Genomic DNA, 24,116 nt, shown 5'->3' with positions numbered 1-24,116 from the left:
ATCAGACACAAAAACATGCCACCATGTCTAGCGTATTTAGTTTTGTCACTTTTGAAGACACAAGCTCAAGAACACAGTACAAATATGAGAAAAAAAGATGAAAATATTTATTAAAATATTATTTTAGATTACTGGCTATAAATCCAACTCTAAACGTGCTACAGCGATGAAACCACTCTCTCCTTCTGCATTACAATGTTTTTATTTTATTTACTTAACTAGGCAAGTCAGTTAAGAACAAATTGTTATTTACCGTGACGGCCTACCAAGGCAAAAGGCCTTCTGCGGGGCCGGGATTAAAAATAAATAAAATATAAATATAGGACAAAACACACATTACGACGACAAGAGAGACAACTCAACACTACATAAAGAGACCTAAGACAACAACACAGCATGGTAGCAACACAGCATGGTAGCAACACAACATGGTAGCAGCACAAAACATGTCACAAGGACAGAAGGAAGAGACAACAATACATCATGCAAGCAGCCACAGCGGTCATTAAGAGTGTCCATGTCTGATTCTTTGAATTAAGAGATTGAGATAAAACTGTCCAGTTTGAGTGTTTGTTGCAGCTCGTTCCAGTCACTAGCTGCAGCGAAGTAAAAAGAGGAGCGACCCAGGGATGTGTGTGCTTTGGGGATCTTTAACAGAATGTGACTGGCAGAACGGGTGTTGTATGTGGAGGATGAGGGCTGCAGAAGATACAGTTGATGTCAGAAGTTTATATACACCTTAGCCAAATACATTTAAACTCAATTTTTCACAATTCCTGACATTAAATCCTAGTAAAAATTCCTTATCTTAGGTCAGTTAGGATCCCCACTTTATTTTAAGAATGTGAAATGTCAGAATAATAGTAGAGAGAATGATTTATTTCAGCTTGAATTTCTTTCATCACATTCCCAGTGGGCCAGAAGTTTACATACACTCAATTATTATTTGGTAGCATTGCCTTTAAATTGTTTAACTTGGGTCAAATGTTTTGGGTAGCCTTCCACAAGCTTCACACAATAAGTTGGGTGAATTTTGGCCCATTTCTACTGAGAGCTGGTAACTGAGTCAGGTTTGTAGGCCTCCTTGCTCTGTACATAGGCTGTATTCTTTTTCAGTTCTGACCACAAATTTTCTATGAGATTGAGGTCAAGGCTTTGTGATGGCCACTCCAATACCTTGACTTTGTTGTCCTTAAGCCATTTTGCCACAACTTTGGAAGTATACTTGGGGTCAAGTTTGCGACCAAGCTTTTATTTTCCTGACTGATCCCTTGAGATGTTGCTTCAATATATCCACATAAATTTCCTGCCTCATGATGCCAGTCATCTCTAGGAGACAGAATACGTCTCCTTCCTGAGAGGTATGACGGCTGCGTGGTCCCATGGTGTTTATGCGTACTATTTTTTGTACAAATGAACATGGTACCTTCAGGCGTTTGGAAATTGCTCCCAAGGATGAACCAGACTTGTGGAGGTCTACAATTTGTTTGAGTTCTTGGCTGACTTCTTTTGATTTTCCCATGATGTCAAACAGAGGCACTGATGTAAATAAGGTATTTCTGTTTATTATTTGTAATAAATTTGCTACACAAAAAAAACCTTTTCACTTTGTCATTATGGGGTATTGTGTGTCGATTACTGAGGATTTATTTTCTTCATATAATACATTTTAGAATAAGGCTATAAAGTCACAAAATGTGAAAAAGGTCAAGGGGTCTTAATACTTTCCGAAGGCATGTATGTGTTGTCAGTGGCTGTGACATTTATGGAGTTGATGGACAGTCTGAAGAGCAAATTAAATGGTAGGAGGGACATCCCAGCATCAGGTGGTGCCAGACTTCACATCCTGCTTCACACAAACAGAATAAACATAATCCTGTGTCTGTATATATATATACAGTACCAGTCAAAGGTTTGAACACACCTACACATTCAAGGGTGTTATCAAGGCAAAGGGTGGCTACTTTGACTGGTACAGCTTTGCACAGTGTTGTCATTTCCTCAAATTAGCTTCACCTGGAATGCTTTTCCAACAGGAGTTTCCACATATGCTGAGCACCTGTTGGATGCTTTTCCTTCACTCTCAATTTGGTTGAAGTCAGGTTATTGTGGAGACCAGGTCATCTGATACAGCACTCCATCACTCTCCTTCTTGGTAAAATAGCCCTTACCCAGCCTGTAGGTGTGTTGGGTCATTGTCCTGTGGAAAAAACAAATGACAGTCCCACTAAGCCCAAACTGGATGGGATGGCGTATCGCTGCAGAATGCTGTGGTAGCCATGCTGGTTAAGTGTGCCTTGAATTCTAAATAAATCCCAGACAGTGTCATCAGCAAAGCACCCTCACATCTCCTCCTCCATGCTTTACTGTGGGAACAACACATGCGGAGATCATCCGTTCACCCACACAGCGTCTCACAAAGACACAACGGTTGGAACCAAAAATCTCAAATTTGGATTCCAGACCAAAGGACAAATTTCCACCGGTCTAATGTACATTGCTCCTGTTTCTTGGTTCAAGCAAGTCTCTTCTTATTATTGGTGTCCTCTAGTAGTGGTTTCTTTGCAGCAATTTGACCATGAAGGCCTGATTCACGCAGTCTCCTCTGAACAGTTGACGTTGAGATGTGTCTGTTCCTTGAATTCTGTGAAGCATTTATTTGGGCTGCAATTTCTGAGGCTGGTAACTTTAATGAACTCATCCTCTGCAGCAGAGGTAAAGCTGGGTCTTCCATTCCTGTGGCGGTCCTCATGAGACAGTTTCATCATAGCGCTTTATGGTTTTTGAGACTGCACTTGAAGATACTTTCAAAGTTCTTGAAATGTTCCATATTGACTGACCTTCATGTATTCAAGGAATGATGGACTGTCGTTTCTCTTTGCTTATTTGAGCTGTTCTTGCCATAATATGGACTTGGTCTTTTACCAAATAGGGCTTTCCTTGTCACAACACAACTGATTGGCTCAAACGCATTACGAAGGAAAGAAATTCCACAAATGAACAAGGCACACCTGTTAATTGAAATGCATTCCAGGTGACTTCCTCATGAAGCGGGTTGAGAGAATGCCAAGAGTGTGCAAAGCTGTCTCAAGGCAAAGGGTGGCTATTTGCAGATTCTCAAATATAAAATATTTTTTGATTTGTTCAACACTTTTTTGGTTACTACATGATTCTATGTATTATTTCAGTTTTGATGTCTTCACTATTGTTCTACAATGTAGAAAAATAAAGGGAAACCCCGGAAATGAGTACGTGTGTCCAAACGTTTGACTGGTACTGTGTGTGTATATACACACACACACACACACACACACACACACACACACACACACACACATACATACATACATACATACATACATACATATATATGTGTGTGTATACATATAGTATGTCTTTATAGGGGACTCTTATTTTGGAGGGGAAAGAATCTGCCCTCGTGCTGCCAGCATCGCTAATATCATAGACAGAAGGGGTTCTAAAATCCTGCTGAGGCTAACTAGCTACCATGCTTGCTAATCACAAACACCCAGGTTGCTTCGAATCTTACCTTTTAGGAGTAATAAACAATACAGCGTCCCCTCGTCCAAGCTGGGTTACCCTGTGCTTCCTTTTTTTACTTTCCAAAGTTCAGTTTGACTGTTTTGACACCACAACCATCTTGTACTTTTCAGGCATGTTAAACTAGCTAAGAACATCTGACGATTTGAGTGGCTTGTCAAATCTCCGCCTACTATTACAGTGAAGGCGTGACATGGTAAAAAGTTTGCAAAAAAAAGTGTCAACAGCTGCACGGTGCACGCAGCCGCAGTACGCGCTTACCTTACGGGTCAAAGTTTCACCGCCTCATCTATCGTTGTTCAAGGCTAGAAGTGTGTTGTTCAACACTGGCCTGCCTTACCATGTAATCTAGTTAATTGATATGCCTACATTACATTGCATAACCAATTTTTAAAAATGACCACGAAACGTATATAATCAGCTGGTTTAATCAGTAGGCTACTGCCAAGAAACATACATCAACACAGTCAAGATATATAACTGAAACATTTAGACCAAACAAAACTACATCGGCCCATCGGCTGTTGGGGACAACAGCCACAGACCGTTACAAAGAAAGCCTTATTACAAGAAAGTATAAAAGTGGTCAGTGCTTCACAGTGTTGACAAAAGTGACCAACTTGACACCACCCCCACGTTTCGTGAATAATAAATAAATAAAGCCATTTATTAAAAATGATACTCTTATTTAAACAAAGATAGCCTAAACAACAGCCAGGTGAATTCAGGAAAGGCAAATTTGGTATGACTGTTATTTTAATTTCACACGTGGCATTGGAAGTGAACTAAAGCAAAACAAATCTTAAAAAACCAATGGCAGAATAGGAGACTGAATATTCCTCAACCTTCTCAAAACCAGGTCAGTGTATAGTAGATTAGAAAGATCCTCCAATAAAATGTAAATCCAAATGAACTAACTTTTAAGAATGCTAGCACAAACTGGAAAGCAAGCAGTGTAAACAGTAAAGGGTAGAAAGGTCACTCACAAATCTCCTCCTCAGCTGAAGTGAAGATGCACAGAAAGGCATTGGAAAAAAATTATACAATTGGTTATTCATTGTGTATTTATTTATTCCTTGTCACTATTTCTATTATATATATATTTTTAAAATCTAATCTTTAACTCCACATTGTTGGAAAAGGACCTGTAAGTAAGCATTTCACTGTTAGTCTACACCGGGGTTGTCTATGAAGCGTGACAGATACAATTTGATATCATCAACACATCCCAATGTCTGGATTCTTGGAATAAGAGTCATTTGCATTATACAATCTACTGAATAATGATAGCTAATGCCGGGGAGAGGACTTGAGAAATATTCCAAATATGATCCAGAACTGCTATAGAGCCATGTTTACTGACACATAAGTATTATTAGCAGTCGTGTGGTCCTGTCCACTGATGGTTGCAGACGGTGGGATCAGACAAATGTGTGGCGTCTTTCATGCATTTCCAAAACTCTGCATTTTACCATAGACATGACTGTTCAAAACAAATGCTTCCAAGTTTAATAAAGGGACAAATGTGACAAATATACAGAACCTCCCTCACACACAAACACATAAAGCAGAGGATTCTTCTTTGTTTTAGGTTGGGAAATGAGAGGGATCTCTTAGACCCAGATTTCAAGCTTTTTCATTTCCACTGTGCTTCTGATTAGGTGCAGGCCAGTGACGTTGTGCTCCTGAACCAGTCTCATTTTCCAAGCTCTCTTTCCAGAGACCTAGAGGGTCAGAGGCGGACACTTTTTATGGTGTATCTCAAATAGTCCAAAGTGGCGTAATCTTCTTTCCTCCATCAAAACCAATTTAAAATAACTGGATTTGTGAACGCTTGGCTGGTATCAATGGTAGAGCTCTACCATAGTGCTTTCACCGGGCCTATACTTTCAGACTAGTGAGGATGAAGGGAAGGAGACAAGGAATGGAAGCCATGTAGGACTATTGGGATGCTCCCTAACACATCCCTGTCAAATTATCCCATGAGGATAAAATATTTCTATCCACGCTGTGAATCCCCATCCCTTTTGCCTTCTCCCCCTTGCATTTCCCTGGCAACTTCCCGGTGTAGCACTCCACACTCTCCACACTCTCCACACTCTCCACACTCTCCACACTCACATTCCTATCAAAAGTGCAAAAGAAGGAGAGTGAGAAGACTCTCTGGTTTTAAATCTCTGCATTAGTGTTAAAAAAAAGTTTTTTTATTTGACGACATAAAATCAGTTTTTTTTTTTCAAAGGACTTATACAAATCTTCCGTTAAGTTCTTTCTAGACACAAAAATAACAATGATATTTTCACATAGGTATATGGGCCGTTTATGACTTGGCACTTTGGACATATGGAGCAGTTTGGATTTATCTGCTGGTCTGGGGTAGCCTGGATAAACCACACAATGTTGCACAAACAATTGCGAGCATAGTGTTCAGTCTAGTTTAACCAGGCTAGATTTGGGTGGCCATGCAGTGCAACTTTCAACTAGTTGGTAAAGGTAGCATCCCTTTCCTTTCATCAGGCATTACGCCTTGGCTACAAATAGACTCATAGACCACGTGAACATCTAGAAAAATCACATAAATACACAATTTATGGAAGGAGTATGCACATGTTAGAAAAACAAGATGGAGATTACATTGGAAAACACAAATCTGCTGCATTGTTACTCATGATCACAAAAGAAAGCTCCCAAAACTGGTTCATTGGCTGCCATTTTGGTTGTACTACGGTACTAATCCAAGTCTTACCATCTAATAAATGCTGTATGGTCAAAAATATGTTAAATGGCTGCCTGCACTGTATGAAATGGAATGTTCCATACCCAGGGGCGGACTGCCAGATGGGCTGGTCCATTTAAAGCCCAGTGGGCCTGTGTAACTTTTTTGTTGTTGCACAAAATGACAATTATCTGGCTAACAATGGGGACTTCAAGGAAAGAAATGGGCCGGTGTGGGGACCTCGAGGAGTGTTAGAAATGCCATGGACGATTTCTCGTCCCAGTACGCCCTTGTCCATACCTCTGCAGAAACAGGGTGCTGTCGAACCTTAACCAGAACGCGCGTAGGATATGCTCATGGGCGGTCCTCTGCACCACAATAAACACCCCCCTCATAGAAGAGTTGGTTGAACCCACCAGATGTATCTCTTAGCCCAGTGGTTCTTACCCCAGTGATTACAGTAATGATGGAACCTCTTGGGTTGTGGCTTATGTCTGGGATATGGCTTGGAATATGATTTTGTTTATTAAGGGGGTCACAAAACAATTGAGCATACGAGTTATGCTTCATAATTGGAGCATAAGAATTAAGCATTAAGCAAGTAAGCATTTCGTTGGATGGTGTATACCATGTGTATCCTGTACATATGATTAATAAAAATTTGAAACATAAAATGTTAATTCTTTCCATTATTCCCAAATAATATTACATACAGTAGGTTTCCCAAACGTCAAACACATATTGCCCAACCTTTAGTGTTACTGAAAGGTAATTCAGACACATCCAAGCCAGCTTCATTTGGACTACAGTGTAGCTCTGTAGCTTTAGAAACATCATTTACTTTACAGTTAAGGTTCAGTTATTGTGATATTAATCATCACATCCTATATCTGATTACTCATACAGTATGGTCACAATACAGTTGGTTGCATTTCATTTAGAGGCTATGGATTCAAAAACTAATAGAGGGAGATTTTTATTTAAGTAACTTTTCAGAAAGTAAATCTAACATAGTCGTAGATTTCAAACCACTTTAACAGTACTGAACTTGCAACGGATGCTACAGAGGCAGGCAAGACATCTGAACCTAGAGGAAACCTACAGTGTGTAATCAATTACAGTAGGAAATTAAACCCATGTCAAAAAAGCCCTTAAAAACAATTAATCTAAATCAACAGTCACCGTGAATACAACTTATTTTGTAATGCACCCACATTTCTATAGAAGGAGTATCATTCCAAAAAAGCAGCAGATATGAAAAAAAATTAAACAAAAGTGACAGTAATCAAACAATGCTTAGAAGATCCTAAGGCGGCCTGCTTGGAGTTGGCATCAGACAAAAGTTATATTTCTTTCATATATTTCTCTCATTTTTCTACCACGCCTCTTTTTCTAGTAGAGGTTACATCCTTTTCGGATAGTGACAAAAACCCTCTAGATACATGTCTGACTAGCCTGTATAGCGCCCTCTACATGGCGGAGGTCCTACTACAACTGCTTCATTTCCCAACACCACAAGATCTCCCCTCAACACAACCATTCTCACCCTGCAGAATATGCACCTAGCCTGGCCGCTAACCTGCTCGTAGTACATAGAGGGTTTAAGGCAACTTCAGAGTCTTCGCCATTCTGTCGATTAGCATTGCACCGTTAGCATCATCGCTAATGTCATTATTTTCGCTCATTAGATCCTAGCCATTTGGTGGCCCTCAGATACCTCTCTCTATCCATTCCTCACATTTCCTCTCATTTCTCCAAAACATGATTTGCGGTCTTTCCTCGCTACTGGCAGGGTTGACGGGTTGTTGTTGTTATTTGTGTTTGTTATTGTCGGTTATGCCGGTGTTCTTGTCAATTTTTTGGGTTCTTTGTGGTCTCAAAGAATTGCCGCACTTTGTCTCAGTGTTCGAGCAGAGTTCTGTTCTCTCTGTGCCGGTTGTTTGAGCGCTGAGGTGTGGGGGGGGAGGGGCATCCTCCTAGGTCTCATGTGGCTTTGTGTTTCTGGTTGCAGTTGTTGTCTGTGATGGAGTGGCTGTTGTGGTCTTCAGTCAACCCCCCCTGTAGGCTGTTCTGCTGCTGTTGCTCCTCCTTGATACGGAGGTGCCGGGGCTTGACTGGAAGGGCTAACACAAGCACCAGGCAGGCTATGTGTATGCAGTAGTACCATGACCTGGAAAGAGAGGATCAATCAATCAGTGAATCAATGAAGATGTCATCCGCTCCGTATAGCACTGTTCACAAATGCATGTCACATAACCACCATCCAGGCCTAAGCCCCTGAAAGAACAGGCCAAGGAGAGTTTTCTATGTAGCGTAAAGATTCCAGAGGAGTTCACAAAAAGTCCCTGTGAATACAAATGGCTTGTAATCATTATGGGTGAACTAGTCCTGACAAGTTATTCTAGCTAATCCTAATGGGAAAGAAAATCCTGCCCGCTATGTACCAACAGTCAGTGTATTTGTGACTGTGGGATTATTAAAGTCCACACCGGTCAGCAGCACAGTGGACCATTAAACCCTAAAACAGAAGACCATGTCCTCAAGCCACCTCATGGCTTCGGACTAGGTCTCACTCCCTCCCTCCCTCCATTCAAGCAGCCAGCCAGCCACTAAAACTCTCCTGTTTAATAACTGGGGTTTATATGCCTCTCAGCCTGGCAGATTTAACAACCTTCCGCAAAATGACACCGTAGGTGTGCTTCTATTTCACTGAAGTGCCCTGATCACATATAGCCCCTGTATTTCTCCCCGTCAATCGTCCCGGTCTTCTAGTCGTTAAGCTGTCTCGTTAACAGTTTGACGCTGACGGATGCCACAAAGAAAGTGGAACGGAGGTTATTCTCTGTGCCGTGTCCCTGTCTGTGCCGTGTCCCTGTCTGTGCCGTGTCCCTGTCTGTGCCGTGTCCCTGTCTGTGCCGTGTCCCTGTCTGTGCCGTGTCCCTGTCTGTGCCTTACTCATTTGCCTGCATTGTTAAACTGGCATTTGGAGAGAGAAAAAAAATCACTAAGAATGACAGGGGTTTTGAACTTAGTGGTGCTTCCCACATTTCCTAGGACCCAGCCATGAACATTTGTAGTCTATCAATAAAGTTACACTGTGTTGACTATACATTGTTACATATAACATAACTTCTTACATGTGTATGTATTACATTTCAGAAGAGCTGGTAGAGCATGTGGAATATCAGTAATGCCACTCACCTGTAGAACTTGAGTGACGGCCCAACGGCCAATAGAACGAATGGCACCACCGTGTAGCAGATGGCGATCTGAGTCCCCGCCCACGTGATGACATCGTAGATGCTCCTGTGTGTCGTTGAACCCAGGAAGTAGGGTCTGATGTTGTGTCTTAGCTGGAAGTGAGCCACAGGAAGAAATTGTGAATAACTGAAAGTCAATGCAACATAATGTTTTAAGATACAGAAAGTAACAATAAGGATCGCATGAATCAGAGAAGACGCAATGGAGGTTAGAGAAGATGGGCCCATTAGTGAAGGCACAGTTACATCTCCAGGAACAAGTCAACACAAATCAGCTTTCAGACTTAAATGGCCTCTTGTAGCCATTATAAACTAACTCCTAACAAGAAGTTGACTGACCCAGTTCTTTATACTACATGAACAGAAGCAATCAACTTGGACAGCCATCATTACTGCATAGCTCACCCATGACCAGTGTTTAGAATGCATTTTAGTATCAATATGAATCTAGAGTTTTATCTTTCTGAAATTAATTTTCGGGATATCGTGGCTGCGTTGCGATTCACTACCGTTCTTCACCAAGGTTTGCACTCACTTCACTGCCGCCTTGTGGTTTGTAAAAAAGAACTGGTTTAACACACACAGATGAAAACTACCATAGGAGCCTGTGCTGACACCAATCCAATGCTTTCGTTAATCCATGAGGGAAAGTGAGCAAGTGCAAAGTGTATACTTCCAGATAGGGAATCGTAACATCTAGTTGTTTATCATTACAGCTTATGACTGTGTTATTCCTAGATGTGATGGAGAATGCAGCCGAGTGTCGAGGAGATGTGGAGTTTATCTAGGGACACCATCTGTCTCCCACGGGCCTTTCTGTCTCTCCTACGCTCACAATGATGATCCCCTGTCCATCACCCTGCCTCTATCATACTGCTACACACGCCCTGTCCATCACCCTGTCTCTATCAATCATACTGCTACACACGCGCTGTCTCTATCAATCATACTGCTACACACGCCCTGTCTCTATCAATCATACTGCTACACACGCCCTGTCTCTATCAATCATACTGCTACACACACCCTGTCTCTATCATACTGCTACACACACCCTGTCCATATCATACTGCTACACACACCCTGTCCATATCATACTGCTACACACACCCTGTCCATATCATACTGCTACACACACCCTGTCCATATCATACTGCTACACACACCCTGTCCATCACCCTGCTACACACACCCTGTCCATCACCCTGCTACACACACCCTGTCCATCACCCTGCTACACACACCCTGTCCATCACCCTGCTACACACACCCTGTCCATCACCCTGCTACACACACCCTGTCCATCACCCTGCTACACACACCCTGTCCATCACCCTGCTACACACACCCTGTCCATCACCCTGCTACACACACCCTGTCCATCACCCTGCTACACACACCCTGTCCATCACCCTGCTACACACACCCTGTCCATCACCCTGCTACACACACCCTGTCCATCACCCTGCTACACACACCCTGTCCATCACCCTGCTACACACACCCTGTCCATCACCCTGCTACACACACCCTGTCCATCACCCTGCTACACACACCCTGTCCATCACCCTGCTACACACACCCTGTCCATCACCCTGCTACACACACCCTGTCCATCACCCTGCTACACACACCCTGTCCATCACCCTGCTACACACACCCTGTTACACACACCCTGTCCATCACCCTGCTACACACACCCTGTCCATCACCCTGCTACACACACCCTGTCCATCACCCTGCTACACACACCCTGTCCATCACCCTGCTACACACACCCTGTCCATCACCCTGCTACACACACCCTGTTACACACACCCTGTCATCACCCTGCTACACACACCCTGTCCATCACCCTGCTACACACACCCTGTCCATCACCCTGCTACACACACCCTGTCCATCACCCTGCTACACACACCCTGTCCATCACCCTGCTACACACACCCTGTCCATCACCCTGCTACACACACCCTGTCCATCACCCTGCTACACACACCCTGTCCATCACCCTGCTACACACACCCTGTCCATCACCCTGCTACACACACCCTGTCCATCACCCTGCTACACACACCCTGTCCATCACCCTGCTACACACACCCTGTCCATCACCCTGCTACACACACCCTGTCCATCACCCTGCTACACACACCCTGTCCATCACCCTGCTACACACACCCTGTCCATCACCCTGCTACACACACCCTGTCCATCACCCTGCTACACACACCCTGTCCATCACCCTGTCTCTATCATACTGCTACACACACCCTGTCCCTATCATACTGCTACACACACCCTGTCCATTACCCTGTCTCTATCATACTGCTACACACACCCTCTCTGTATCATACTGCTACACACACCCTGTCCATCACCCTGTCTCTATCATACTGTTACACACATCCTTGCTCACTATTGCCCATGTGTAAACAGACTGAGATCCCACCCACGCACCCACCCACACACACCCAGCCACCCACACACACTCATCCACCCATGCTAAGGGTTATGTGCTTTAAATCCCAGCAGCCAGTGCCCAATCCTCCTTTAAAAAAAATCAGAACAGGGTCACAGCTAAGTTTCCCAGTGGTCTTCACATAAATATCCTCCCAGTCCACCACTTCACTTCTACATCAGAGGTGTACTCCAGGTCTAGTGGTGACTGACACATGCATTGACAAATGAGATGGGGCAACACCAGCTAAAGACATCAATGATGTGATTTTGTAACCTTGCCTGAAACTTGAGGACTTGTGTTAGCTGCCAGTTAACACCTAGGCTTTAGCTCAGAGGGCTAATGCATATTTTGAGTTGGTTTGATTCCTGGTCGGTAACACCAGCTGTGTTGACTGTGTACTCACTGCCCGTGCTGCCATGGTCATACTGATGCCGGTGAGGAAGGTGAGGTAGTACCCGGGGTACACTCCGTGCCACATGGCCGACAGTAGGAAGGTGGCCGCCGTGGGGTTGATGGGACAGCGCTCATAGCACACCCTGTAGAGAACAGACATGGTACAGGTAAAGTATTAGCATACCAGCTAATGCTAATCACAATACTGGCATCTCAGCCTGAGTGCACATGACACAGATTCAGCAATAGCACACTAGCTTATGCAAACTATAGCATTAGCATCCCAATTTGTGTAGAGATGTGTTCTGTGCAGAGATAATGGCAGCGCTAGCAGACCAGTGCAGATTTGTTGTATACTATCAGCATGACTACTGATATATAGGCCTACTATCTATGATAGTATATCTACAATATACAATCATGTAGATTGTACTATCTACATGACTACTGTAGTAAGATAAACCAGATTACTCTGTACTGACGCATTTTACCTTTTGAGCCATAGTGCTGTCTGGATATTCCAGTTGTCGAGGAACATCTTGAAACTGGTGGCAAACTGAAAAGAGAGATGGTGCTGTTCTAGTAGTGAATGTAGCCAAACGAGGGAACACTAACCTACACTACTAGTGAAAATGTTTTTTTTTGTTTTTTTTAAAGGCAGAGCCTAACCTCAATGTCCAGTATTCTCAAGTTTGATATCAGGTCCCATCTTGGTGTGCCATCTTTATTGTAGCCGTTGAAGCCAAAGCCTGCAGCGTTGTTGATGGCATCAGCTGTTCAATTGGAAAACACAACAAAGGATACCAGGCAGAATGTCAGTGGCCAAGACAGAATAACAACAGCCCTTACCGTCAAGAAGACCATTCTGTTAGATGATAGTAGGCGTACTACTGAATGCACAGAGGACCTGGGATACAGTGAGTTCTCCACCTTGACACTAGAGGGCAGTGTAACACCACAAGTAGCCCAACTTTTATGTGAGTTTAGAAAGGCCACTATCAGAGCCAATATCACCCTGATTTGTTATAAGGTGTGGCCAGCAACCACATTCTCCCTCAGCAGCCTTCAAATTCAAAATACTTTATATATGCATTTTTATTTTTTTTACTTGAGATTTAGTCACATGAATAATACTAAAGTGCACTCACACAGGGTCCAAATGAAGTAGTACTTGGGCCGGGTGGCCAACATGGAGAGGTACAGGTAGAGGACCTGGAGGATGAAGGGGGTAGAGGCCATGAACTTGTCGTCGATGGAGCGCTCCACCGGACAGAGCTTAGACACGGACAGGAAGATGGCCAGGGAGATGGCACAGGTACAAAGTTTGGAGATAATGTCATTCTGTGGGAGGAAAACAGATACAAGATGATTATAAGACCTTATAAGGAGGTCATACATGTTTATGAGTCTTACGAAGCATTATAACCAATAATGCATTACAACTGCAGGCTAGGGTTACCAAAAGGTAATTGCCTAAATCCATTTGTAGTTTAGCAAATGTTTTCAATATGTGAAGATGTGAACTCCTGAAGTCGATAGAACAAAAAAAAAGCGGTCTAAGGCACTGCATCTCAGTGCTAGAGGCGTCACTACAGACCCTGGTTCGATTCCAGGCTTTATCACAACCGGCCGTGATTGGGAGTCCCATAGGGAAGCGCACAAGTCGCCCAGCGTCGTCCGGGTTACGCCGTCATTGTAAATAAGAATTTGTTCTTAAATGACTTGCCTAGTTAAATAAAGGTCAACTAACGTCTGAAATATTAGCTTTGTGTTTTACAAGAAGCTTCAGAAACAGGTATAGGCCTATGTCATTGTGTACAACAGCAGGAGCTATTTGACAGCAGTAAATATTGGACGTGTTGTGTTGCAGCTTTTGTGTTTTGAAGAGACAAAGAAAAAGCATGGGTGCAGCTCTGTTCAAGAGTAGCTCAATGGCCTGAAAGCCAAGTGTCACGAATCGAGGGAAAGTTGAACAGCGCAAAGTACAGAGAGATCCTTGATGAAAACGTGCTCCAGAGCGCTCAGGACATCAGATTCGGGCGAAGGTTTACCTTCCAACAGAACAACGACCCTAAGCATACTGCCAAGACAATGCAGGAGTGGCTTTGGGACAAGTCTCAGAATGTCGTTAAGTAGCCCAGCCAGAGCCCGGACATGATCCCAACTGAACATCTCTGGAGAGACCTGAAAATAGCTGTGCAGAAACACTCCCCATCCAACCTGACAGAGCTTGAGAGGATCTGCAGAGAAGAATGGGAGAAACTCCCCAAATACAGGTGTGCCAAGCTTGTATAGACATACCCAAGAAGACACAAGGCTGTAATCGCTTCAAGTTAAAGGGTCTGAATACTTGTGCAAATGTGATATTTCATTTATTTTTTGCAAAAAAATCTAAAAACCCATTTTTGTTTTGGCATTATGGGGCATTGTGTGGCATTGTGTATAGATTGATGGGTGAAAACAACAATTGAATTCATTTTATAATAAGGCTTTAACAAAATGTTTTCAAAAGTCAAAGGGTCTGAATACAGTACATACACACAGTACATACAGATGGCCATGACCCCACCACGCCCACCCCTTAAGTACCAAGAAAAATTGCTGACACCATTCAAACCAGTGAACTTTAAAGCCAATTATCTCTGAATCATCTTTTTGAGGATAGAACTCTGTAGTCCCAAGCTCTCCACTCATTTTCACACTCACTCTGTTGGTAATGGTTATAAATTCTATCATAAAAGTAGCAAATACCCAAAATCACAGTCCTTCTTTGTTCTAGTTTCATGAGGAATCAGCCAATAATTCTATTCTAAGTTACTCCTGACCAGTCTAACAATGAGAGACAGGCAGTGTGGTACCTTGGGAGAGGGCTCTGTGTGCTTGTACTTCCCGTTCTCTCTTCCATTGGCCTCCAGGTGGCGAGGCTGGTAGGCCGTGCCCTCGATGAAGGCCATGTAGTCATTGTAGGAGCAGGTGGGCCCGGCCAGGATGCCCATGAAGTTACAGTTGTAGCTCAGGTACTCCAGCAGATTGGGCATCCTCCTGGGGGAAGAGGACAAGAACAGAAAGAGATGTGAGACAGATAGATGCTGCTGTTAGCAACTAGAGGATCAAGCCGAGGATCGTCTATTGAGTCATGCTAAAAAACATGGACATACTGCATCCCGTTCTCTGAGCACAAAGGAGACGTAACTAAAAACTCTAACATACCTTACATATAACTTGACCCTCATCTCATCATTCCTATCCATGTGCCTGTTAGCACAGTAAGTAGGGCTACATTACCCCTACACAGCCTTGACCCTAGATTAGGAACACGTAGCCCATGAGTCAGCACTTTTGTTGTAGCATGCTAGCATTGCCACACTAATTCTACTAGTAATTTTGGGCTTCCCGAGTGGCGCAGCAGTCTGAGGCACTGCATCACAGCGCTAGAGGCATCACTACGGACCAGGATTTGACAGCCCGGGGGCTGTATCACAACTGGCCGTGATCAGGAGTCCCAGCGGCGCACGATTGGCCCAGTGTCGTCCGGGTTAGGGGAGGGTTTGGCCAGGGGGGGCTTTACAATAATTTGTTCTTAACTGACTTGCCTAGTTAAATAAAATGTTAAATAAAAATCCTGAATGGCCACCCAAGTAGAGCAACAAGAGTAGAGACCTGAACTGTATTCCAAAACACATACTAACTGTACTACTTGTGACGTAATTTGAGTATGTAGTATGCTTATTGGTCATAGTATGGATCTAGTCAGTATGCCAAAAATTCCTGGATGTCATACTACTAGTAATTTGTTATGATAACAAGCTAGCAAGAAGTTGCATAGCAACAGAATCAACTTCCAGTAGACAAGTGAAGGGCTAGCACACTCAACTGATAGGATACCATTCGTTTACAGTATACCAAAATGAACTAATAGTACCTAGTATTTACTCATATACTCTTCCCTCGGAGGACAAATTGTTGTGAATTCAGGCAGATGGAAAAAAAGTTAACGAAAATCTCTGGAATGGAGGCTTGTGAGGAGCCGATTTGTATAGAGGCTTTGTTACACTGGCAGCATTTACATCTGTGTGGCACTTTGGAGGGAGGGAGTGCAGTCTTTCCCTGCCAAGTGCAATCTGTTGAGTATGGTGGTGGAGGTACTGCAAGGTCAGGAGAACACACTGATTGCTTATGTCTCGCTGCCCTGGAGTTTCTCTCAAAGTGAGCAGCTAAGTCACAATGAGCAGCTAATGTCACATTTCTTTCCTTTGGCCAAGGGGTTGGCTAGGTTAAATTGTGGTTGAGCTGTTATAGGTATATTAGCAGATTACAATATAACATATTTGTAACTGTGGCAATTCAACAAACAAAAAAATCTCAAAGTTAAATTAAATTCCTTTCACAAGGTAGGTTGGCGCTCCACTCCTTGGTCACTGCCAGCTTCTTCCTGACTACCCTGGTCACATGACACTTGATATACGTGCGGTTGCCATGCAACCGCTGGGAACCCTTTGGAGCAGGATACAAACTCCTTCACAGCCACTTTCACAGACTATGAGAGGAGCGCTGGGGTGGTTAAGTCATAATAAATCGCTCTAATTGTTGTTGATACCAGGAACATTCTGTTCTCGGTAATTTAATGGGAAGAAAATGGAATAAGATTACTCCAGAGGCAATAATTTCCATCCTCTCGTCCTCTTTAGAAGCAATTGTCCAGTTGGGGCCTACATTTTACAGGGTACCTACACGATCTTTCTTTGTGTTCATATCAGTATCAAATCACAGTAGCAGTAGAACAAAATATATACATGTTTGACACAATGGGAAAGAGAGGGAAAGAAAGACAGGGAAGGAGATTGAGAGAGAACCAAGAAAAGAGAGGAATAAGAAATTAACAACAGCAACTATACACGTGACATGAGTACTAGCTAGCGGCTACCATGGAGGCTTTCCCAGTGACCACGTCCCACAGTAATACCTTTAGTATGGCAGTAGAACTGTCTCTAGTCCAGCTGGGAGAATAAAAACATACCTGGGTCACATACCTTACAGCTAGGCATCTCTGACTGGGGGTCAGCTGCTCCTCCTTCCTCGCCAAACCTATGGGAACACAGAGTCTGGTCACATGACTATATCCAAGACTTCCCCATCCCCCTAAAAATACATTCAACTCCTAATACATTATGCAATAACCTGGGACTGTCATGAATGCACAGATATCCAGAGTAAGTAAGAAGTGTGTGCATTTAAATTCTAAGAAGTCAGTCAGAGCTGCTTGCAGTAGTGAGAGGCAGAGGAAGAGACGGGCGTAATACTCTGTTTACCAGACTCATTCAGCTGATAACCAGATTCAACTCCTTATCAACCTCCAATGCACCGAACACACAGCCACAGTAAATCATGCCGACCACACAGCTGCACGAGCACACACTAGGACACTGTCACACAGGCCTACACCGCAGTTGACAACTAGGTCTAGTCTCAGCAGCTATCCTCTTCCATGTCAGTCGGCTCTAGAAGTGAGAGCCTACAGTTCAGTCAACATGTCATTGCATAATGTGGTTACAGCATAACAGGCTATACTATTCAACAGCAATAACTGACACTTTCCCAGTGGCCCCAAGGGCTGTGTGGCCTAATGGCCAGTCAAAACAGAGGTCAAAGGCCATTCCTGTGGTGATAGGCATGGTCAGGGGTCGTGGGTGACCGACCCAGTGATAATGAAGCCCGGAGTCAGCGGAGGACAGGGAGAAGGAGGGGCTTATTACATAATCTCATTACCATGCTAATTAAACACTGTTTTCCATCTGTGGGGCAGCATGGGACTTCCAGCAAACATTAAAGGGATATATTTCTCTCCAAAATATAACAGACGTTTCAGACGTTTTCAGACATCAAAAGAGGTCAAATGTGGAGATGACTTCACACAACATATGTTGAGTAGATCTGGCCAATTCCAAATGAATGGGAAAATGGGCACTGTCTAATTTCATCATTTTAAATGTTACTCATCTCTCCATTTTACTTGGGTGTACACTTTGGTCACGTAATACATGACATGTTTCCCTCTACAGAAGAACATGTAGCTCTTAATGTGACATCCCAACTAATCCCTTAATTAGTTACCGTGCCCTTTTGACTGCTTCTGGACATCTAACACTGGCGGTCTACTTTACAAAACTTCAAAAGGACAACAGCTATGTAATCCCACACACACAGCACTGCTGAGGGAGCTTTACAAGTAAGCATTTCGCTGCACCGTTTATACCTGCTATAAACTGTGTATGTGACGAATAAACAGGGATTTGATTTGACACACACAGTATCTGACATTATGGATGATTTGGTGTAGGGGAAAGGAAAAGGCTTACAGAGGAACAGAACCTTTCTCGTGACATACACGTGTTTACAATGCCACCCCTGCCCCCTCAACTGACTCCACTGTCAAACGTCCTCACCATACAAGCACTGGAGCACCAATTACTGTATTATGCAATCTGTCCACAGAGGTATTTATTGAGACCACTAGTTGAAATGGTGTTTGTTGCTTGTTTTTCAATTCAAAAGGAATAAAACCAGATGAACAGGATATAAAGGGGGACTATATATTGTCTGCAAGGTGCCAAACACATCAATCAAATGTATTTATAAAGCCCTTTACATCAGCAGATGTCAGATGTTTTCTGCTTATACAGAAACCCCGCCTAAAACACATATGGAAACTTGCCTACGAAAAAGGCCTAGCAGCTGAAACCAATAATACAATTTGATGTTCATATCCCCTCTTGTCGTGTTTCTGTTTTTGTTAAAAAGGGGACCGCAGATCTCTCTCACTATGCATAGAACGTGGTAGAGTTCCTGACTTCCCATGCTAGTTGTAGCTTCAGCTGGCTGGAAAAGAGGAAATTGAGAGCAGTTCATAAAACCACTGTGTTATTGTCTCCCTCTGTGTTGCTGTTTTCACCTCCCAGGCAACTGTCATGACAGCCTTATCAATGACATGTTCCATCACCATGATGACAGAGTTCCTTAGCTATAGAGAGACAAACACACACGTCTCACCGTCATGTATCTCAAATGCAAGGCTGGTGATCTTCTGAGTGATGACCATCATTGGCCTATAGGAGAGAACACAGGAGAAGAGAGGAGAGTAACCAATCAAATCATCCCTGACTGCTTCATCTCACCTACACTGTCGCTAACTTCTTCTCATTACATAATATATTAACATCCCATCTCCACCAGGGATATATTATTCATTACAAACTGGGTGGTTCGAGTCCTGAAAGCTGATTGGCTGACAGCAGTTTTATATCAGTATACCACAGGTTTGACAAAACATTTTTATTGCTCTAATTACGTTGGTAACCGGTTTATAATAGTATTAAAGTACCACTGGGGGTTGTGGTATATGGCCAATATACAACAGCTAAGGGATGTATCCAGGCACTCCACGTTGCGTTGTGCATAAGAACAGCCCTTAGCCGTGGTATCGACCATATACCACACCCCCCCGGGCCTTATTGCTTAATTGACCATCATTCAGTGAAAGCACTTGGGAGTACGACCGTAGCGAACACACATAACCATATCCTGGTAACGGATGACCTTCCTGCTGCTATCAGCAACATCTGTTAAGTCGGTTTCTATACGCACTGAAGACAACAGGACAGTGTCAGGTACGTAATACCATATGACAGGAGAACTGTGGGTGGAAATCTTAAAGACTATCCTTATTAAAATGGGAGTATTCATTAGCTGTAGGTTGCACAGAAAATCAGTTGTTCAAAATGATACAACACCCCAGGTTAAAGTAGGTAGCATGTTAAAGTAGGTAGCAGGATGTAGCAGGTTAAAGTAGGTAGCAGGTTAAAGTAGGTAGCAGGTTGTAGCAGGTTAAAGTAGGTAGCAGGTTAAAGTAGGTACCAGGTTAAAGTAGGTAGCAGGTTAAAGTTGGTAGCAGATTTCTAGATTGCATGGAATAGATTGTGCCCTGACCATCTAACCCAGGGAGAAAATACAAAAGAGCCTATTAGGTATGACTTGATGATAATCAAAGAGGCAAAGAGGGAGGTCTGCACTTGTGATGCTGTGGCTCTCCTACTGGGGTTGCTTAGCAACTGGCCACCCCCTGCCCTAGCACACGTGTTTGGTAGTCTGGTTCACCAGCAACCCTGGAGGAGGAGGAACTGAAGTCTTGATCAATGCACCCCAATGTACATTACAGTTAAGTGCATTGTAGTTGCTGGACTTATTTCCTCCACAGCTGGTTAATGTGGTACTAACAATATTTGGATAGTCAAAATGCAGGGGCATTCGACTCCAATTCTCGAGGTCTGCCATGTCAGCTGGAATTCTCCGCTCTCTTCTCCCTGATTGATTCATACATGCAAATTAATGTAATTGATAGTCAACACAACACCCAGACGTTACCCGGTGAAGTCTGCAGAGTACATGCCATAGTCGAACACGTAAACCCGGGTGACCTGGCAGAAACTGAGGTAGCCCAGAGCCACAATGAAGCACAACCTGTAGAGAGAGAGGAGAGACAAGGTCAGTCACTTTCCAATGTCTATACTAGCATATATTCCCAATATATTATTTCATACTAGGTAGTGTGACGACCCTCCCACTCTGTCTGACGAATTCTCTCTCTTTGCTCTTGTTTTCCTTAATAGGATGTTGGTGGGCGGAGCCGGGAGGATCGTCAGTGAAATGGGACACACCTGGCCCCGGGTGTGTCCCAGGATAAACTCTCCATGCAGACACAGATTTCGGGTGGGTTTTATTATTTTTTATTTAACCTTTATTTAACCAGGTAGGCTAGTTGAGAACACCTTTATTTAACCAGGTAGGCTAGTTGAGAACACCTTTATTTAACCAGGTAGGCTAGTTGAGAACACCTTTATTTAACCAGGTAGGCTAGTTGAGAACAAGTTCTCATTTACAACTGAGACCTGGCCAAGATAAAGCATAGCAGTGTGAACAGACAACAGAGTTACACATGGAGTAAACAAGTCAATAACACAGTGGAAACAAGAATAAAAAAAATAGTCTATATACATTGTGTGCAAAAGGCATGAGGAGGTAGGCGAAATGACAATTTAGCAGATTAACACTGGAGTGATAAATGATCAGATGGTCATGTGCAGTTAGAGATACTGGTGTGCAAAAGAGCAGAAAAGTAAATAAATAAAAACAGTATGGGGATGAGGTAGGTAAATTGGGTGGGCTATTTCCCGATGGACTATGTACAGCTGCAGCGATCGGTTAACTGCTCAGATAGCAAATGTTTAAAGTTGGTGAGGGAGATAAGTCTCCAACTTCAGCTATTTTTGCAATCCGTTCCAGTCACAGGCAGCAGAGAACTGGAAGGCGGCCAAATGAGGTGTTGGCTTTAGGGATGATCAGTGAGATACACCTGCTGGAGCACATGCTACGGGTGGGTGTTGCCATCGTGACCAGTGAACTGAGATATCGCGGAGCTTTACCTAGCATGGACTTGTAGATGACCTGGAGCCAGTGGGTCTGGCGACGAATCCTTATTAAGGATTATCATCACATTTATGCACGTAACCACTCACTTACACTATTGATCACACACACACACACACAGTTAGTTAAATACATATATTTAACTCATCTCCACGTTGTCTCCTTTTTTGTTACGCACTTTGAGCCGGTTTGTGACAGTAGTATGTTAGTGCAGATTTACACCAGAACAGAGTCCGGTAGTCACTGGTCATTTTTTAAATTATCCACACTAGCCATCTATCACGTTGAACACATCCATTGGGACACACACAAAAAAGTATGTGAACCCTTTGGAATTACCTGGATTTCTGCATAAATTAGTCATCAGATCAAATTTGATCTTCATCTAAGTCACAACAATAGACAAACAGTGTGCTTAAACTAATAACACACAAATTGTATTTTTGTCTATATTGAATACATAATTTAAACATTGTCCTGGTCTGATCCGCAACTACAGAAAACGTTTGGTTGAGGTTATTGCTGTCAATGGCGGGTCAACCAGTTATTAAATCCAAGGGCTCTCATACTTTTCCACCCTGCACTGTAAATGTTTACATATTGTGTTCAATAGACATGGAAGCATATAAGTGTGTGTGTTAGTTTATGAAAACTGTCGATTGTTGTGACCAAGATGAAGATCAGATCAAATTTTATGACCAATTGATGCGGAAATCGAGGTATTTCCAAAGGGTTCGCATACCTTTTCTTGCCACTGTATGTGGAGTGAGTGAGTACTGAGAGCTGGTACAAAGCAAACGCTGATTCAGCTAGCTGTAGCATCCATCTTGTTCTCCTCAACGGAAGGGATCTTGGACATCATAAAGACTCAGCTAGCTGTGGCGTCCATCTTGTTCTCCTCAACGGAAGGGATCTTGGACATCATAAAGACTCAGCTAGCTGTAGCATCCATCTTGTTCTCCTCAACGGAAGGGATCTTGGACATCAGAAAGGCAGTCAGGCAAATCGACTAGTCTTTGTTGGAGATGAGGAAGAACGCTGGTGGTTTGTTTGCATCTTAGATTCAGTAAGATGGTCATCCATGGTTACATGGCCATGGTGCTATGGAATAGGATCAAGCCTAAGTGTCTATATGAATTGAATGCATTTCATGATGAAGGGCAATGGTGGCCTGGTGAGAGGGTGGCAAGGCAGCCTGGTGAGAGGGTGGCAAGGCAGCCTGGTGAGAGGGTGGCAAGGCAGCCTGGTGAGAGGGTGGCAAGGCAGCCTGGTGAGAGGGTGGCAAGGCAGCCTGGTGAGAGGGTGGCAAGGCAGCCTGGTGAGAGGGTGGCATGGCAGCCTGGTGAGAGGGTGACCAAGATGAAGATCAGATCAAATTTTATGACCAATTGATGCGGAAATCGAGGTATTTCCAAAGGGTTCGCATACCTTTTCTTGCCACTGTATGTGGAGTGAGTGAGTACTGAGAGCTGGTACAAAGCAAACGCTGATTCAGCTAGCTGCAGCATCCATCTTGTTCTCCTCAACGGAAGGGATCTTGGACATCATAAAGACTCAGCTAGCTGTAGCATCCATCTTGGACAACATAAAGACTCAGCTAGCTGTAGTATCCATCTTGTTCTCCTCAACGGAAGGGATCATGGACATCATAAAGACTCAGCTAGCTGTGGCGTCCATCTTGTTCTCCTCAACGGAAGGGATCTTGGACATCATAAAGACTCAGCTAGCTGTAGCATCCATCTTGTTCTCCTCAACGGAAGGGATCTTGGACATCAGAAAGGCAGTCAGGCAAATCGACTAGTCTTTGTTGGAGATGAGGAAGAACGCTGGTGGTTTGTTTGCATCTTAGATTCAGTAAGATGGTCATCCATGGTTACATGGCCATGGTGCTATGGAATAGGATCAAGCCTAAGTGTCTATATGAATTGAATGCATTTCATGATGAAGGGCAATGGTGGCCAAAACATCAAGCTTTTTAACTTTGCTTAAATGTTACAATGAGTTTTTAAATGTTGAGCGAGCATTACGTCTTTTGCTTCTCCCTTATGAAAACCAGACTGCCATTGTACTTGAGATAAGCACTAAATCAGGACTAGTTTAAATCAACCAGCTACGCCAAGTCAAACGCAGTGCTTCCATGCCAAGTATGTAATGTAGATAGAGGAACTTTTTATTTATTTATCACAATGTTTCAGATCAACCAAATGGAAACAATGAGCTGAAAGGGGTTACAAACATTTGC

The 24,116-nt window shown here is 43.4% G+C and overlaps 2 protein-coding genes across 2 annotated transcripts in view; both read right to left on the bottom strand.

The window, feature by feature from the left end:
* LOC109894644 (kinase D-interacting substrate of 220 kDa B) overlaps nucleotides 1-3,723 on the bottom strand; it is a 103,459-nt gene extending 99,736 nt beyond the window's left edge. The window contains 1 exon segment of the mRNA XM_031829153.1: nucleotides 3,551-3,723. The gene's annotated coding sequence lies outside the window, so the exon portion shown is untranslated.
* A 250-nt stretch (nucleotides 3,724-3,973) lies between these two features.
* LOC109894646 (membrane-bound O-acyltransferase domain-containing protein 2) overlaps nucleotides 3,974-24,116 on the bottom strand; it is an 81,027-nt gene continuing 60,884 nt past the window's right edge. Inside the window, exons 4-13 of the mRNA XM_020488274.2 lie at nucleotides 20,813-20,908; nucleotides 19,442-19,497; nucleotides 17,425-17,479; nucleotides 15,253-15,436; nucleotides 13,543-13,735; nucleotides 13,064-13,167; nucleotides 12,886-12,950; nucleotides 12,405-12,537; nucleotides 9,479-9,630; nucleotides 3,974-8,447 (exon numbers count right to left, since the gene is read on the bottom strand). Coding sequence (XP_020343863.1) covers nucleotides 8,261-8,447; nucleotides 9,479-9,630; nucleotides 12,405-12,537; nucleotides 12,886-12,950; nucleotides 13,064-13,167; nucleotides 13,543-13,735; nucleotides 15,253-15,436; nucleotides 17,425-17,479; nucleotides 19,442-19,497; nucleotides 20,813-20,908 — 1,225 coding nt within the window. The 3' untranslated portion in view covers nucleotides 3,974-8,260. The remainder of the gene's footprint in view (nucleotides 8,448-9,478; nucleotides 9,631-12,404; nucleotides 12,538-12,885; nucleotides 12,951-13,063; nucleotides 13,168-13,542; nucleotides 13,736-15,252; nucleotides 15,437-17,424; nucleotides 17,480-19,441; nucleotides 19,498-20,812; nucleotides 20,909-24,116) is intronic.

The sequence above is a fragment of the Oncorhynchus kisutch genome, linkage group LG7 (genome assembly GCF_002021735.2).
Source record: "Oncorhynchus kisutch isolate 150728-3 linkage group LG7, Okis_V2, whole genome shotgun sequence".
NCBI classification, from domain to species: Eukaryota; Metazoa; Chordata; class Actinopteri; order Salmoniformes; family Salmonidae; genus Oncorhynchus; species Oncorhynchus kisutch.
This window is presented reverse-complemented; position numbering and strand designations above follow the sequence as displayed.